The 17,047-nt window shown below is 32.3% G+C and overlaps 1 protein-coding gene across 1 annotated transcript in view; it reads left to right on the forward strand.

Moving 5' to 3' along the window:
* LOC114341755 (uncharacterized) overlaps positions 1–17,047 on the forward strand; it is a 262,233-nt gene that overhangs the window by 45,213 nt on the left and 199,973 nt on the right. The window contains exon 6 of the mRNA XM_050652139.1: positions 2,178–2,950. Coding sequence (XP_050508096.1) covers positions 2,178–2,950 — 773 coding nt within the window. The remainder of the gene's footprint in view (positions 1–2,177; positions 2,951–17,047) is intronic.

Raw genomic sequence — 17,047 nt, forward strand, 5'->3', positions numbered from 1 at the left:
AGTTACAAAATGAAAATCGATTTTTTCCAATATATCGAAAACTATTAGAGATTTTTTATTAAAAATGGACATGTGGTATTGTTATGGCAGTATTATTTTAGGAAAAAATTATAATGAAATTTGGACACCCCATAAAAAATTTATGGGGGTTTGTTTCCTTTAAACCCCCCAAACTTTTGTGTACGTTTCAATTTAATTATTATTGTAGCGCCATTAGTTAAACACAAGTTATTAAAAACTTTTTTGTCTGTTAGTACTTTTCCGAAAGTCAGTTTTTATCGAGATATTTGAATTGTCAAATCCACCACATATTTGTATATGGTAAAGTACGATTATGGACACTTTGTAATAATATGAAAATTTATTTATGATTTAAATTTTTAGGTATATTTTGAACCATATTAAAAAAGAAGCCACATCTCGATAAAAGATGCTTCATCAAAAAAATACAAAGACGCAAAAAAGTTTTAAAAACACTGTGTTTAACTAATGGTACCGCAGTTATAGTTTAATTGGAACGTATACAAACATTTGGGGGGTTTAAAGGAACAAAACCCTCATAAAATTTTTATGTAAACATGTTAAAAAGGAAGCCGCAACTCGATAAAAACTGCCTTACCAAAAAAATAATAAGAGGCAAAAAAGTTTTAGAAATATTTAATTGAACTAATGGCACCAGAATAATAATTTATTTGAAACGGGCACAAAAGTTTGGGGGGGTTTAGGGGAACAAAACCCCCATAAAATTTTTATGGGGTGCACAAATTTCACTATAATTTTTCTTTAAGATGTTCTTGCCATAAGAATGCCACATGTCCACTTTCAACAAAAAATCTCTAATAGTTTTCGACATATTCGAAAAAATCGATTTTCATTTTGTAACTTCAAAGGGCTGTAACTTTTTTTGTGTGCATATTTGTACTAAGGTAAGTTAGGTTCATTCGAACTATTTTTGGTCCCAAAATATGTGGTTTAATTTATGACCTGTATTTTTGTTACACCCTGTATATTCAGCGTTTTTTCTTTGTAGGTTTACCGTTACCATGGGTCTTACTGGTCTGTGATCAACTCCTACTGATAGTTTGTGGAGTACAGTTACATCTTGACCAATTTGTTTTTTGTCTGTTATTTTAAAATCATACTCACTTTTAGTTCTTCCGTCTGGACTAAGCCACGTCCATTTTCTATTCCGTTTCTTCTGAAAAAAAGTGTTCATTGTATACACTTTGTGTTGAAAGAGAGAATTAGTAAGCATTTCGCCTCTTTCGTTTTTTACTGCAATTCCAAAATCTCTGATTGACAATTCTTCTTCGTCGTTTTCCTTCCGTGTTTGCCGTTAAAATCTCGCATTATCGGATTTTAGTGAACCGATTCCTGCTTTTTTGCTCTTTCGCTTTTCTCTTAGAGGGCTTCAACAAGTCCATCTTCGTAATCGCTGGTGGGGGCGTATACCTGGATTATTTTCAGATTATCTTATTCAGTCTTTGATTTATATACCTACATAACTTTTGCAGAAATTCAGTCAATGCTCTCTGCCTTTTTCTGTAATTTCTTGTGTGGTAATAAATATATTCCTCCAATTGTCGATTTTCTTCTTTCCCCTTTATAGTGGAATATTTTGCCTGATTTTAATTTGACCTGATATTCACCTCTCCTGTTGATTTCGCTAATTCCTCTAATATCCCATTTTACATGTTTGACTTCATCCTCCAGTTTCATCATTTTCTTATTTTTAGATGAGGTTCTTACGTAATTATGTGCAGCGTTAATCGTTGTTTTTAGCCTCCTACAATGACGTAGATTTAGATGATACAACGTACACAAACAAATTAACACAAAAAAACAGTAAGAATTTGATATCCCTAGGGTAATAACAACACCCTTAAAACAATTTGTTTAACCACACATTTGCTGTGGCCTGTAAGATCTAAGCCAAGTATGCCAATTTTTGAAAAGACATAGATATCCTAATAAAATTAGGATATACAGTCTTCCCGGAATTTGTAGAATAATCTTTTTTGAGAACGATTTTAGTGGCTTAATCACATATAAACCTAATACTTAAATTAGACATGCGACAAGAAAACAGTTTCACAAAAATTTACAATTTCTTTAAAATTAAAAATAAATATTATAATCTTAATTTAATACATAATATGTTGTTCTATTTGTTACAGTTAAACTAAGAATAAATACAAAAAACAAATCATCAGACCATTTAACTGTACCGAACGTTATGACACCAACCTTACCATCGGATCCCATCAACCGTTCAAATAACACCAGTCCTCTTCTTCAATCAGTCCTGCATAAACCAATTGAAGTTTTACATAACCTTACCAGAAGTCCTGTAGCAAAACGCCGTCCCAGCACTGTAGATGTTTGTGGCCAATCGAATAATAGTACCAGTAATGCATTTAACAGCTTCCAAGTTTGTCCAGCAATATCACAGGAAGAATCTTTCGACTCTAAATCTATAGAATCTAAGGAGACAGAAGACTTCTTCGATAGCTTCCATATCTATCCAACATTGCAAACTTCTCAGGTTTTATCTTTACCACCCGTAGATATCAGAAATAATAACTCTAATAATGGTAATAACTCTTCTCAGGTTTTGTCTTTACCTCCTGAAGATATCAGAAACAATAACTCTAGCAATGGGAGTGAAACAAAATCATCGTTTGAGAAAAGTGATAGCAAGGATACGGAAAACACAGCTTATAGTGATTCTCCAAGTTCCTTGGGCAGTAAAGTAAAAGCTTTGGACTATAATCAACCCCGTGCTTTAGAGTATATTCCAGCAGAAAGGAAAAATGATTACGACAGTTTTATGGTATACCCAAATGTTGGCGGACTTAGTCAAGATGATAAAGCTACTAGTGTGCAAAACGGATTAAAGGAAGATCTGGATTTCAGTAGCCGGTGGCAATTATCCTCATTAAGCTCTGAGGTAAGTTCTTTTTTGATAAAAATAATATTAGTGGAAATACCTAGACCGGTCTAGTTAGACTCAAAAATAGGAGTGAGGTTACAATAATTACCATCAAGCTGAAAATTGGCAGGATTGTTCAAAATACCATTTTAAATGAAATCTTAAAAGTCCTCATAAATCCGATCCGAGCTAAAAATTTTATGCGGGGTCAAAGGTCACCAAATATAATTTTTAGCGATTTTCAGCGAAACGGTAAGTTTTATCATAAAATTAGTTCTAACAAAAAATGTAGATTAGATAATTATCTATAAAAAATATCTTAATCCTTTTTTCCGTAACAGTCACCGTTTTTGAGATACAACGATTCAAAGAGTTGAAAGAGTTCTAATCGTCATAGTACACCTGAAGTAGTACCACATCACTGAAGCTGTCATACAAGTAAACATAATATTCTATCGGTCAGCTTAACTCATATTATACATAATAATATAAGATATCATAAATATGATAATGTTTCTACTTTACAGCTTGCGGTCTACCGAGGGATGCAATATTCAAGAAAACAAAACAATGACAATAATTCAATTTACTAAAATTCCATAAATCGTCAATATAACTAAAAATAACAATAGTAATAATGAAGTTAAACAGAAAGAATTAATTGCAAAATTTAAAAATTTAAATAAATTGCAAATTGCATAGTCTACCTAGTAATTAATAAGTTTAAAAGTTAAGCTGTTGCATATGACACCCAAATAAAATATAGATAAAAAAATAATAAAAATACTACTTGTGCAAAGGGTACTGTAATTTCTTAGTTATTGATTAAGAAAATCTTCTACTGAGAAAATCTTCTATTGATTAAGAAAATCTTTCAGATAGATAGACTTTTGTCAGTTTACGGAATTTGGGGAAAGATGCTGCAGATTTAAATTGATTTAAGATTTAAGTTGTAGAGGGAGATGGTTGTAAAGTTTTTTGCGGAATATAATATAGATTCCTTTGCTAACTCAGAGGACGGGGTCGGTAAATAGACGTCAAAGGTAGAATTTCTCGTGACGTAGTCATGATTACGTCTTGGTGGAAAGACATGTAGATGTCTACGAATTAAGCAAACAGTTTCTAAAATATAGGTGTTGTTCTTCTGAAGCCAAACAGATATCTTATTGCTCTTTTTTGTAATTTGAAAATAACATCGAATTGGGCAAGCTGTACCAGAACCCCAAAAAGGAAGACCACAACGAAGATGTGACTCGAACAAAGAACAATATGTTATTTTGGAAGATGCTAAATTGAGTTCATTCGAAACAGATCTTATAGCATAGCAAGCCTACCTATTCTTTTCTCAGAAGGGTTTGAATATAATAATGAAAGCCAACTTTATAGGCAAAATATTTATTGAATTATTGCTAAGTACTAATAAACATTTCAGTACACAATAAACTTTAAGCAAATTTAGTTTGTTTACTATTATGCAAATTACACCGTAATCTTCCCGGGAGGCGAAATCCTTCAGGTAGATGACACCCTCGAGGTATTAATTAGTCTTGAGTACTACTCCGTAGTCCGGAGTGAAAATACGCGTTAAACCTATATTTTTTAACCTATTTCGTGTTATTTTCATTGTTATAACAAAAATGTCAGAATATTGATTTATTTGTGCTAAAATTTTAACTGCGGGTGAAATTGTTACCGTTGAACGTGGTATAAAAACATTAATCAATGCAAGTAGTTAAAGAGTTGATGAATTTTTGAAGATATTCTTCTTTAGCGGCGAATCGATTGAGGGTAAAATTGTACATGAACCACGCGCCTGCGCACACTGACAGTATGTAGTTCATTGCTAATCTTTCAAGATAGGTATGAATGTATCTGTAACCGTGCAAATAAGTCATTAAAAGAATATATTAGTGGTTTTAGGAAATGTATTATTTATTATAATTCTTGTGTTTTTGGATTTGTGTTTCCCTGTAGTAAAATAATAAAATATGTAGGCATAACATTTTTACAGTTTGTCGCCGTGTTGTGTAATTATATCCGAAACTTAGGTGTCAATTCAAGTGGCTCGATGGCGTAGTTGGCAGAGCGGTGGGACAGAGAACGGAAGCACACGGAAGGTCGCGGGTTCTAATCCTGGACGATTCATACTTTTTTTTATTTTTCGTTATTTTAATAAACATTTTTCTGAAAGAGGTAGATAAGAAAGTTAGTTTAATTTTCAAATAAAATACAAATAACCTGTTAAGTATGTTTACTTCAGTAAGTTTACTTCAGTATGGTTTTTTATGTTTACTTCGTTTAAATTACCTATATAACAGAAGAATATCTTCTTACGTGCGTACAAAGTACACACACATTCTTTTTTGATGAAATATCAATTATTCAATAGCTTCAAATTAAACAGAATCATAACAGATCCGTGGAATAGGCCTACTGGGGAAACCACAATAAAACGCGTTAAGTACACTACCTCAAAGGTGCTGTATACACGTGTGCGCATATTTTGACGATTACAACTTTTTGAATCGTTGTATCTCTAAAACGGTGGCTCTTAGGAAAAAAAGTAATAAGACATTTTCTATAGATAATCATCTAGTCTACGTTTTTTATTAGAACTAATTTTATGGTAAAACTTACCGTTTCGATGAAAATCGCTAAAAACTATATTTGGTGACCTTTGACCCCGCGTAAATCTTTTAGCTCGGGTCGGATTTATGAGGACTTTTTAGATTTGATTTACAATGGTATTTTGAACAATCCTGCCAATTTTCAGCTTGATGGTAATTTTTGTAACCTCGGATGTGTAAGTTGACCGGAGTAATCATAGAGTTGGCCGTTTGTAATAGTTCTAAACATAATTCAAACTGTCAATGTCAATTTTGTTCCGTCACAACAAAAACCGTCATGGATCACGCTCCTGCGCAGTAAACAAAATAATACGTTCCATGGGTTATTTTGTTTACGGCGCAGGAGCGTGATCGTTACATGACCGATTTTCGTTGTGTTGGAACAAACCTAATAGGTTTGGACTGTTGGATCCAAAACCGTTATGTAACGATCACGCTTCTGCGCAGTAAACAAAATAACCCATGGAACGTATTATTTTGTTTACTGCGCGCAGAAGCTTGATCGTTAGATGACGGTTTTTCGTTGTGTTGGAACAAACCTAGATTCTGAATCACGTACATATGGTTGTATTTATCTGTGGATTTAGGGATGAAGTGAACCAAAACAGGGTTTAACAAATTTATTTAAAACGTCTACACACGCTCTGACCTGACCACGACCATGTGACTGTCGGGGCTGACAATATTGGGTTTGACTGTTGGACCCAAAAACCGTAAGTAGGCTTGTCGCACGACAAAAATGAGTCATTCCGACTCTTAGGATAACGGATTTGGTCGTGTGGTCTTGCTATTCCAACATCTTTCAATTTTAATGATCTATTTATACACAAATGACATTTTAACTATGAGAATTTACTACTTGGAGTGGTAGGCACTTTTAAAATGTTGCACTTTTTGTACACCCAATTATGACGTTCGAAATTAAAAAACACGGCCTATACATATTATGTTTAGACAAAATGTAAGTAAAATAATAATTTTACTTTTTGCCAGATATATTGGTCGGGACGTGTGTAGAGCTGACCCCGACTACTATCTCAATAGTTCGAAGTTGCCAAGCCAAAACGGCATAAACGCCAAAATGGCCACTTTTTAGTTAGCTGTACCAAAAAAATAGGATTTTAATATCCACATCAGAAGGTCAACGCGGCATTGTAATATTGGTTTAAAGTTTTTATAAACGCCAATTTAGTCACGTGTGTGGACACCAACTGACATAACCGTCAAGCGCCGCGCCGGTAAGATTAACAGTGTGTATATTTCGGTTCAGTATTACTAGTAAAGGTATGTATTTATTACAATTTTTATACACCAGTAACATGATTTTACTTATCTCTGCTATATTTTTAATTTGTATCGATTTTTAAAGCGTAAACATACCGAATTTCTTTAAAAACTTACGAGGCGTTTGTGCCAAAATCAAATATTTACATCGTGGTTGACATAAGTGCCATCGCTCCATGGTATTCTTATGCAGGTTTCATATTTAAAAATTGCGGACATAAAAAGGTTATTTTAAAATTTTCTATTGCAAGTTTGTACTAGAGTGTTGAACGATTCTATTTAAGTATTATAGCACAGTTCAAATTGTTTTTTGATAGCTAAAAACGGCGATCGATTTTTGGCGTTTACGCCATTTTTTTGTTGCAGATGAATAGCAGAAGTAGTAAGAAAATAATGTCGTTACCAAAGAAAAATAGTACATAGCAGCACAAAATGATAAGAATAGTTGTAATTTTAGTGATAAACATCGAGAAACTAGAGAATTTAAACCGTACAGACTAACAATAATTGTATTGGCTATAATACCTATGGTAGGGGAGCAAAGTATACTAAATGTGCAGTCACTCGAGCGTTATGGGGACCTACTGGGTTGTGAAGAGTAGGTCCTAAAACCAAAAAAGTTAAGTAAAGTTTTCCATTTTAGTGGGCGCTTGCCGTTTTTTAATTTAATTTTCCATTTCCAACAATGGTTTTTCCGATTATAAAGCCATCTATCCATAATTCGAAAAAATGTTTCGAATAAAACTTACTTATTTTTACGTAAGGATTCCAAATCTGCAATAAAAAATGGTGGCTCCTATTTAAGATTTTAAAGTAACCCCCCACCCCACCTCCTTGGGGATCGTGTTTGGTGCCATTCGATATATTTTTCAAAAATATTGAATAAGTGTATTTTACACTTTTTCGATCTGATGTTCATTTCGTGAAATATCGCGAAATTAGTATTTAAAATATTAAATTTACCCCCAACCCCTCTCCGTGGGAAGTCTTGTTTGGTATCATTCGATAGATTTTTTAAAAATATTGAGCACATATTTTTTAGTTTCTCGATCTGTCATTCATTTCGCGAAATATTCGCTTTTTTCTTGTAAAACTTTGGGACTCACCCATTTCCTTACGCCCGGCTAAAATCGTCAGATTTTTGAAATATACACTCTCTTGCATGTACTTAACTTACATTATCTTAATCTGACAATTTCGAGTTTTTTTAAGCATAGATTTTTTTTCGGGCCCCCTTAACGAACTACCCTGTGTTAAGAGCCAATATATGGTATAGGTACAACTGCAGGGTACCAGGTTTCTCCCATATGATAACCTGACGCGCTCGAGTAACTGCAAAAATCCCCGCTTGGGCTCCCCTACCACTACTTCTATATTCCCCTTAGAAGTTTATAACATTTATGATGTTTATATTACAGAAGCTATTAGCATAGAAATGCTATTATTATCTTTGAAGAACCAAAAAACGCTATAGTAGAAGAAGAAATATCATTTATCCATGATCTCATTTATCCATGATGTTTTAACTCGGCAGCAGATAATAGTTTAAGTATAATTAATCAGAATAAGGAAATGCAAGCAAGGAAACCAATAAGGATGTTGATCCAAATGTTGAATGTGACAGTGATTATGAATAAGTATCCGTCGATTCAGAAACTGATGATTCTGATAAACAGGAGAAAAATCCCGATAAGAAACGTAGAACGTATTTTTGATTAATTAAAAATAAAGGCTGTCAAAAATCATCATAATTTTATAATTTCCTTTGTTGGCATTAACGACAATTTTTAATTATCGTCTCTTTTTCATTTATGGTATATACAGGGTGTCCCGAAAAGAATGGTCATAAATTATACCACACATTCTGGGGTCAAAAATATTTCGGTTGAACCTAACTTACCTTAGTACAAATGTGCTCATAAAAAAAGTTACAGCCCTTTGAAGTTACAAAATGAAAATCGATTTTTTTCAATATATCGAAAACTCTCAGAGATTTTTTATTGAAAACGGGCATGTGTCATTCTTATGGCAGGGCCACCTTAAAACAAAATTATAGTGAAATTTGTCCACCCCATAAAAAATTTATGGGGATTTTGTTCCCTTAAACCCCCCCAAACTTTTGTGTACGTTCCAATTAATTCATTATTGTGGTACCATTAATTGAACACAACGTTTTTAAAACTTTTTTGCCTCTTAATATTGTTTCTATAAGCCAGTTTTTATCGAGATGCGGCTTCTTTTTTACTATATTTACATAAAAAATTTATGGGGGTTTTGTTCCTTTAAACCCCCCAAATGTTTGTGTACGTTCCAATTAAACTATTATTGTGGTACCATTAGTTAAACACAGTATTTTTAAAACTTTTTTGCCTCTTAGTATTTTTTTGATAAGTCAACTTTTATCGAGATGTGGCTTCTATTTCAAAATATACCAAAAAATTTAAGTTATAAATATATTTTCAGATTATTAACAGGTGTCTATAATCATACTTAACCATATACAAATATGTGGTGGATTCGACAAATATTCAAAATATCTCGATAAACACTGGCTTATCAAAAAAGTACTAAGAGGCAAAAAAGTTTTAAAAATATTGTGTTTAACTAATGGTGCCACAATAATAATTTAATTTGAACGTACATAAAAGTTTGGGGGGGTTTAAGGGAACAAAACCGCCATAAAATTTTTATGGGGTGCACAAATTTCACTATAATTTGTTTTTAAGATGTTGCTGCGATAAAAATTCCTCATGTCCATTTTCAATAAAAAACCTCTAGGAGTTTTCGATATATAAAAAAAATCGATTTTCATTTTGTAACTTCAAAGGGCTGTAACTTTTTTTGTGTGCACTATTGTATATAGGTAAGTGAGGTTCAAACAACCTATTTTTGACCCCAGAATCTGTGGTATAATTTATGACCAATCTTTTCGGGACACCCTGTATATCCCTTTTAACCACCATATTGGCTAACGTTACAGCTATGCGATCGACATAAACGCCAGAGGTAAGTTTGGCATATTCACCAGTGTTATATTTTGATTTGGCATAAGCTCCATTTTATAGCTTTTAATATATTTCAGACAATATCTTAATATAAGACACATTAATGTTCACATGATATTAAAATTTGAAAAAAAATCACCAAATTTTTTGAGCCGCTGTGCAGATAAATAGAATTGATTATAGAATTGAAATAATCAGTTTTTTGTGTTTCCTGAAAAATAAAGTTAATGTCGTTTATGCCGTTTTGGCTTGGCAGAGGCGAATTATCGAATATCACTTTACAAAATAAACAACTCGCTAATCGTATAACAACTAAAAACTAAACTTCAAAGGCCTGGCAGCGTCTTAAATATCCAAATATCTAAAAGAAAAGAAAAGATGGTACAGATTTGATTACAGTTAGTACAGAGCCTCTACTATGTGTTTATATGTATTAACTATCTTCATCGGAGCACCTGGGTAGACGCACTGAACTGAAATCAAATCCTTTCATCTTTTGTGTGTAATTATCAAAAATAATTACCAAAGATGCTACTAACACCATCTATGAATCGGAAGTCAAATGAGTCAGGAAATAAAATTCGAAATTATTGATCCTCTGAGCTTTTTAAGTTGGAAAAATAAAGCACAACAGAGTGGCAAAATACTCGAAAAGGAAAATCTAAAATTGCATTTCACGACCCGTGTTTCACCGTGAAAATAATCTTAGCGAATTATTTCCTTTATATTTCCCTTGAAATAATTCACTAAGATTATTATCTCAGTGAAAGACAGGTCGTGAAACGTAATTTTAGATTTCCCTTGTCGAGTATTTCGCCACCCTGTTGTGCTTTATTTTCTTATCTTAAAAAGCTCAGAGGATGAATAATTTCGAATGTTATTTCCTGACTAATTTGGCTTTCGATCCAAATATCTGTTCGAGAATTAGCTGGCCAGTGACGATGAGCGATAACGCCGAATTCTAGTGGCCGATAAAGAAACTCTCGAATCTTGTAGACTACACGACTGATTGGCTTCCAGAATTACTCCTACGCCGAGGCCGCAATTATAGCGAGGTCTAATAATAATATCTTGGAAAGTAAAGCTTCTTATTAGAAAAACAAACTCCATTACAGCCATAGGCGCTCATACCCATGGGCAGGGAGGGCCGTGCCCCTCACCCCTAGCTTTTCGGGTGCTTTAAAGTATACATATATTGTTATCCAAAGTGTACAAAATATAATGCACAAAATCTCTACGTCTGCCCCCCCCCTGAAAATCTTTATATCTCACTGGCGAAGCGTCCATGTAACCACTTTTACCATTGGTAACAGTTAAAAATCATGCAAATAATTTTTTTAACCTTACTGTAAAATAACTCCATTTTATTTATTTTTTTTTCAATAGAAATGTGAGTGTTTTGATAGTAATTCACTAAAAAGTCAACTAGACGTACGAAAATATTGGCGAATTTATGCGATTTTATCAACTTGCTCAAGTTTGGTATTATTTACATATAGACTGTTTTATATGCTGTTGTTTACTTATTACGAGTATTTTGGTTTTCCGTATGTTCAGATCCAGACCTGCGCTCAGAGCACGCCAAATAGAATTCTATTTTGCTGACGTCACAAAATAGAATTTCATAATGGGAGAATCGACGGTTGCTAGGCAACGTGAGGTCACTAAAATAGAATTCTATTTGGCGTGCTCCCACTGCTGCCTCCCTACAACTGTCAACGACACTATCAAGTAGTGTTTGCAGATCTTCTTGACTAGAAGCTAGGAGTACTGTATCGTCCGTATATTGCAAATAATTGATGACTTCACCATTCACACTTATTCTTTCTTCTTTTCAGAAAGTACATTTCTGAAAATTTTTTCGGAATAAACGTTGAAAAGCAGGGGTGACAAGAGGCATCCCTTAGTCCAGAGAAATAAGGTTTTTCTCGTGACACATCCCCCTCCAGGCCGAAACCAAATTTTTTGAGTAGTATGGACATCTATATTATTAACCTATATGTTTCCTGCAGCCGATTTTGATGATATACATAGTTATAAACAAATGAAGATCGAAAAACGGTAAATTATCGCTTTTTTCGTCTATTACCAAAAAGTTAAGCACTTTAAACAAATTTGAGAGTAAGAAACTCATAAATCGTATAAAAAACATCAATATGGCATTCGCTGAATATGTCCAACCTTATTGGTTGCTTAGAAAATTGCAAAATAAATCATAAATATTGAGTTTTTATAAATATTCGTAACTTAGGTAAAAATTAACTTAGAACCTTCTTATTACACGGAATGCCGAGACTTCTTGTACTTAAATTATATTTTAAATTTCAAAGCAATTGGTCAAATAGTTTAAAAGATATTTAATTTATTTTTCCCAAATTCATTTTTTTTGCAACACTATAAGTCAGAAAATTATGAGGTTACAATAATACTTCTGCCAGTTTATGAAAGAAGAAAATTTATACTATTACCTTAATTAAAAATAAATGACAAAAAATAATTTTAAACAGTGTAAAATTATTTTGCAAAAACATGTCCATTCTTTGCTTACTTATAAACAATTAGAATAACTTTTTAACCGTTACCCGTAGAAAAATTATTTTTTCATATTTAGAAAGACTGAATTTTTATACACATTTAGAAAGAAAAACAACTGTTCTAGGACATTTAGGGACAAAGTTAGCCCCCCCATTTTTTTAATTCACATGTTTTTGCAAAATTATTTTGCAATATCTATAATTATTTTTTGTCATTTTTTTTAAATTAAATTAATACTGTAAATTTTTTTCTTTCATAAACTATCCAAAATATTACTGTAACTTCATCATTTTCTGACTTACAGTGTTGCAAAAAAAATTAATTTTGGATAAACAAATTAAATAACTTTTAAATTATTTGACCAATTGCTTTGAAATTTAGGGTATAATTTAAGCACCATAAGTCTCAGCATTCCATGTAATAAGAAGGTTCTAAGTTAATTTTTACATAAGTTATGAATATTTATAAAAACTCAAAATTTATGATTTATTTGGCAATTTTCTAAGTAACCAATAAGGATAGACGTATTCAGCGAACGCCATATTGAAGTTTTTTATACGGTTTATGATTTTATTACTCTCAAATTTGTTTAAAATACTTAACTTTTTGGTTATAGACGAAAAAAGCGAAAATTTACCGTTTTTTGATCTTCATTTGTTTATAACTATGTATATCATCAAAATCGGCTGCAGGAAACATATAGGTTATTATTATAGATGACCATATTACTCGAAAAATTTGGTTTCAGCCTGGAGGGGGATGTGTCACCAACACGATATTTTTTTTCCTTATTTCTCTGAACTACCTGCCGTAATTCTCTTTTACTAAGAGTCTGTGATTCCACAACATCTACTAAAACTGATGTTGTTTGATTTCAATACAAATTTGCAATTATGCGAACGTTTCTGTGAATTCAGTTCACTTAGTACAATTAAAATTGAATTAATAAATATGATTGATTTTTTATGATTTGATGACTGGAACATATTACAGTGTTAAAGCTATAAAATGTCATTATAATTATCTTGTGTACTTCCTGTTATTTTTCTGTCGTGCTACTTCGAAAGTTACCAATACATTTTTTGTGTGAAAATGATGATTGATTACCGGATAATGAATTATCGTTGTATTATAGCATTTGAGTTTATCTACAATCTGTCATTTCCTTGTCGTAAATATTTAACAACCAAGATGTTTTTTCTACAACTAAATGTGTTTTCTAAACCATTTTATATTGTTTCATACGGTTTCATTCTGAAATATTTCTCTCGTTCACATGAAGGTGTAACAACATAACTACTTACCCATCAGAAATTATGTTCCACATTGGCGCCCACCGTTTATAGAATTTAATATTATCCAATAAGCAAATCTTGCCTAAAACTTTACAAACTAAGATGAAAAATAACACTTACGGCAAAATCTATTTCTGTCACTTTCGGTGGAGTGCAATCTTCAGTAAGCTGCATGTATTTTCAGTGTAGTTGTTAACTCAGCTTGGATGAAGCTGAATATTTGGAAGAAACTGAATGTTGTAACTGAGTATTCAGGTAGATATTGGGATGTAAGCTGACGCTGTAATATTTAGGTAGATGCTAACTTCCTCATGGTCGTAGCCATGTTATGTCCCATTTGTGATGCGCCACGTGGTTTGGGAAGTCCCACCAAAAAGGCAGACAAGAAAAATTTTAAACTTAAACAAACCAAAAAACCCAAGATTAGATTTAATGAAATAAATCGGTTTATGAACTAAAACAGCATTTTAAATAAACAAAAAATGCAGAAAAAAATTGTCACTTCCATTGCTGTGCATCGAAACTGTCATGACAGTTTATGCTGGAAACTAGTTGGAAAGTTGAGTATCAACTATTTTTAGAATAAAAATAATAAAACAAAATATAAAGTTAATGAATAAAATCAAAATAAGTGTGAATAAAATATGCATATTAAATATGCAATAAATATAACATGTGAAGTTTATACCGTTATAAGGTTCTGGTATAATGTTTCATAATTTAATCTTCGCTTGTCAACTGCTGAACATAGATCTCCCTCATAATTTTCCATCTATTTCAATAATTTGTTTAACTTCCATATTTTTACTATTTCTTCTGTTATTGTAAAGTTTTTTGTTTTGTATGTAACTACTGTAACTATTTATTTTGTATACTTATTACAATCTCATTGGATCTTTGTATTTTCTCTGTTTTATACGAGGTTTGAATATTATACAGTGCTAGTCAAAAGTCCGTACCCCCCCTTGTATCTTTTGAACGGTTATACCTATAATAGTGAAATTTGGAGGGAGGAAATAAACGGACGTAAGCTTCTTAACTACTCATGACAGGTGACGTAATAGTGACAGATGACGTTACAGAGCCACTGTGACCGATAATTTTAAATGGGGCCTCATGGCAAGTGATACCTCGTTTGAAAGGTATTGAAAATACCTATTCGGTCATACTAATTTTGTTTGAGTTTAAGCTAATTTTGATGAACAAATGAAATAAATATAAAATTGTAGTTTCGCATTTAATTAATAAAAATTCAAAACTCCGCCTATGATTACTTGTCAAGCAGGTTGACGTTGACGTAAAAACTAGTAGAGCATTAAAAAACGTCAACTTTTTGACAAAAAATCCATAGGCGGACATTTGAATTTTTGTTAATTAAATTCGAAACTACAATATTATATTTATTTAATTTATTTACCAAAATCAAAATCAACCTAAACCCAAAAAAATTAATTGATGGATTCGACCGCTACTTGATGGAAGTTCATTTTATCTCACAATAAATCACTGAAAAACGTTTGTTTTTCCATACTTCCACAAAATTTATTACAACTTCCACAACTTGAGAAAGGCATTTTGCCGAAACAGCTGTAATAAATTTTGTGGAAGTATAGAAAAACAAAAGTTTTTCAGTGTTTTATTGTGAGACCAAAAAAATTAGTATGACTGAATAGGTATTTTAAATACCTTTCAAACGAAGTGTCACTTGCCATAAGGTCCTATTTAAAATTATCGGTCACAGTGGCTCTGTAACGTCATCTGTCACTATTACGTCACCTGTCACAACTAGTTAAGAAGATTACGTCCGTTTATTTCCTCCCTCCAAATTTCACTTTTATAGGCGTAAACGTTCAAAAGATACAAGGGAGGGTACGGACTTTTGACTAGCACTGTATACAGCGCAGTTGATAATGCCTACGTAAGTTTACAAACCAGTGGTAAAGAGTTTAAAAATTATTTGAAATGTTCCTTTTTCGTCCATTTTTTTTTTTCAGCACATAAGTATTACATAAGTTTCCAATCGAAATAAAATTTCTCGGTGTTAATTAGTTAATTCGGTTTTTTATTGTAAGCTCTTGTAAACTGGTCGTACTGCAGCCAGTTGGCTTATTGTATATCTTTAATTTACTCATGACACCCATTCCAGGATTCTGGAACTCTATACGGATTTCTGACTATTTGGTCGTCATCGGTACAGTGTAGCCAAGTTAGAATAGGAATATGTTAACTTGGGAAAGGATCAGTACAGAAGAAATGCGACTAATTTGTAGCAATAATGTTAGAAGACCTTGAGGAACAGCTAACACATACACGGAGGAAGCTATAACTACCTAAGGAAAGGAATGCTAAACGTTAGAACGTTTCAAACAACAAGAACAGTCACACAACAAAAACAGTTACATAATATGAATAATATTTCCAACTAGTAAAAGTCGTCGTTGTAAACAATTTCTGGATTTGAAAAATTACTGCCTTTTGGTATTTAATTCGACTCTAGAACATATTTTTAATTATATAAATAAACTAAAATATGTGGTTAAATTTTTAACAGTAAAATAAAATACATCGATTATCGATTTGTTACTTCTTGAGTATATTTCCCTCTACCTATGACGATTCAATTTTATTACATATTTTGATAATTGAAAATGTAACACTGATCAATATCACTACACAATACAACATTATTCCTAATTAATTGTCACACAACTAGAATGGGATCAAATTGTTTGTGTTGACTAATATTGTTTATTTGGTAATCATGAAATATTTCCAGGAAATTTCCAGGAAGTTAATGTAATCGGCAATTAAGGAAAGGGGCATAATTCATAATTCGGATTAAAGACCTCAATCAGTCGTTTACGTCTTTTATTTATTGTCACATGTGGGTTATCGCTTTATAAAGAGTGTACGTAACGCATACTCTGCAGTAGTTTGTTTTTCTTTCTACGGAAATACAAAAGAAATAATATATATCCTAATATATAAACTACTAAACTGGCTTCAATCATTGTAAGTTGAAAATTGACTGTAAAGTTATAAAAACATTTATATTACAACTTCGGTAAGTCGGATTATTAGTGACTCTTATTGGAAAATTCGGATTCAGCAGGAACGAAGGTAATAGCTATTTGTATAACAAGGGAGGAAAGTGCTACTTTTCCTCCCGAGAATGAAGTTTACTGCCCGACGCGTAGCGGAGGGCAGTAATCATTCAAGGGAGGAAAAGGCACTTTACTCCCATGTTATACATATGGGTTTTCCACCTTCCTCAAATAACAAGTCATTTTTTCATTTTTACTTAATTTATTTATGTAACTAACCAACAAAATTTATTAGAACTAAAACAACAAGTAGGTACAATATAAC

This window comes from Diabrotica virgifera, chromosome 5 (assembly GCF_917563875.1).
Source record: "Diabrotica virgifera virgifera chromosome 5, PGI_DIABVI_V3a".
Lineage (NCBI taxonomy): Eukaryota > Metazoa > Arthropoda > Insecta > Coleoptera > Chrysomelidae > Diabrotica > Diabrotica virgifera.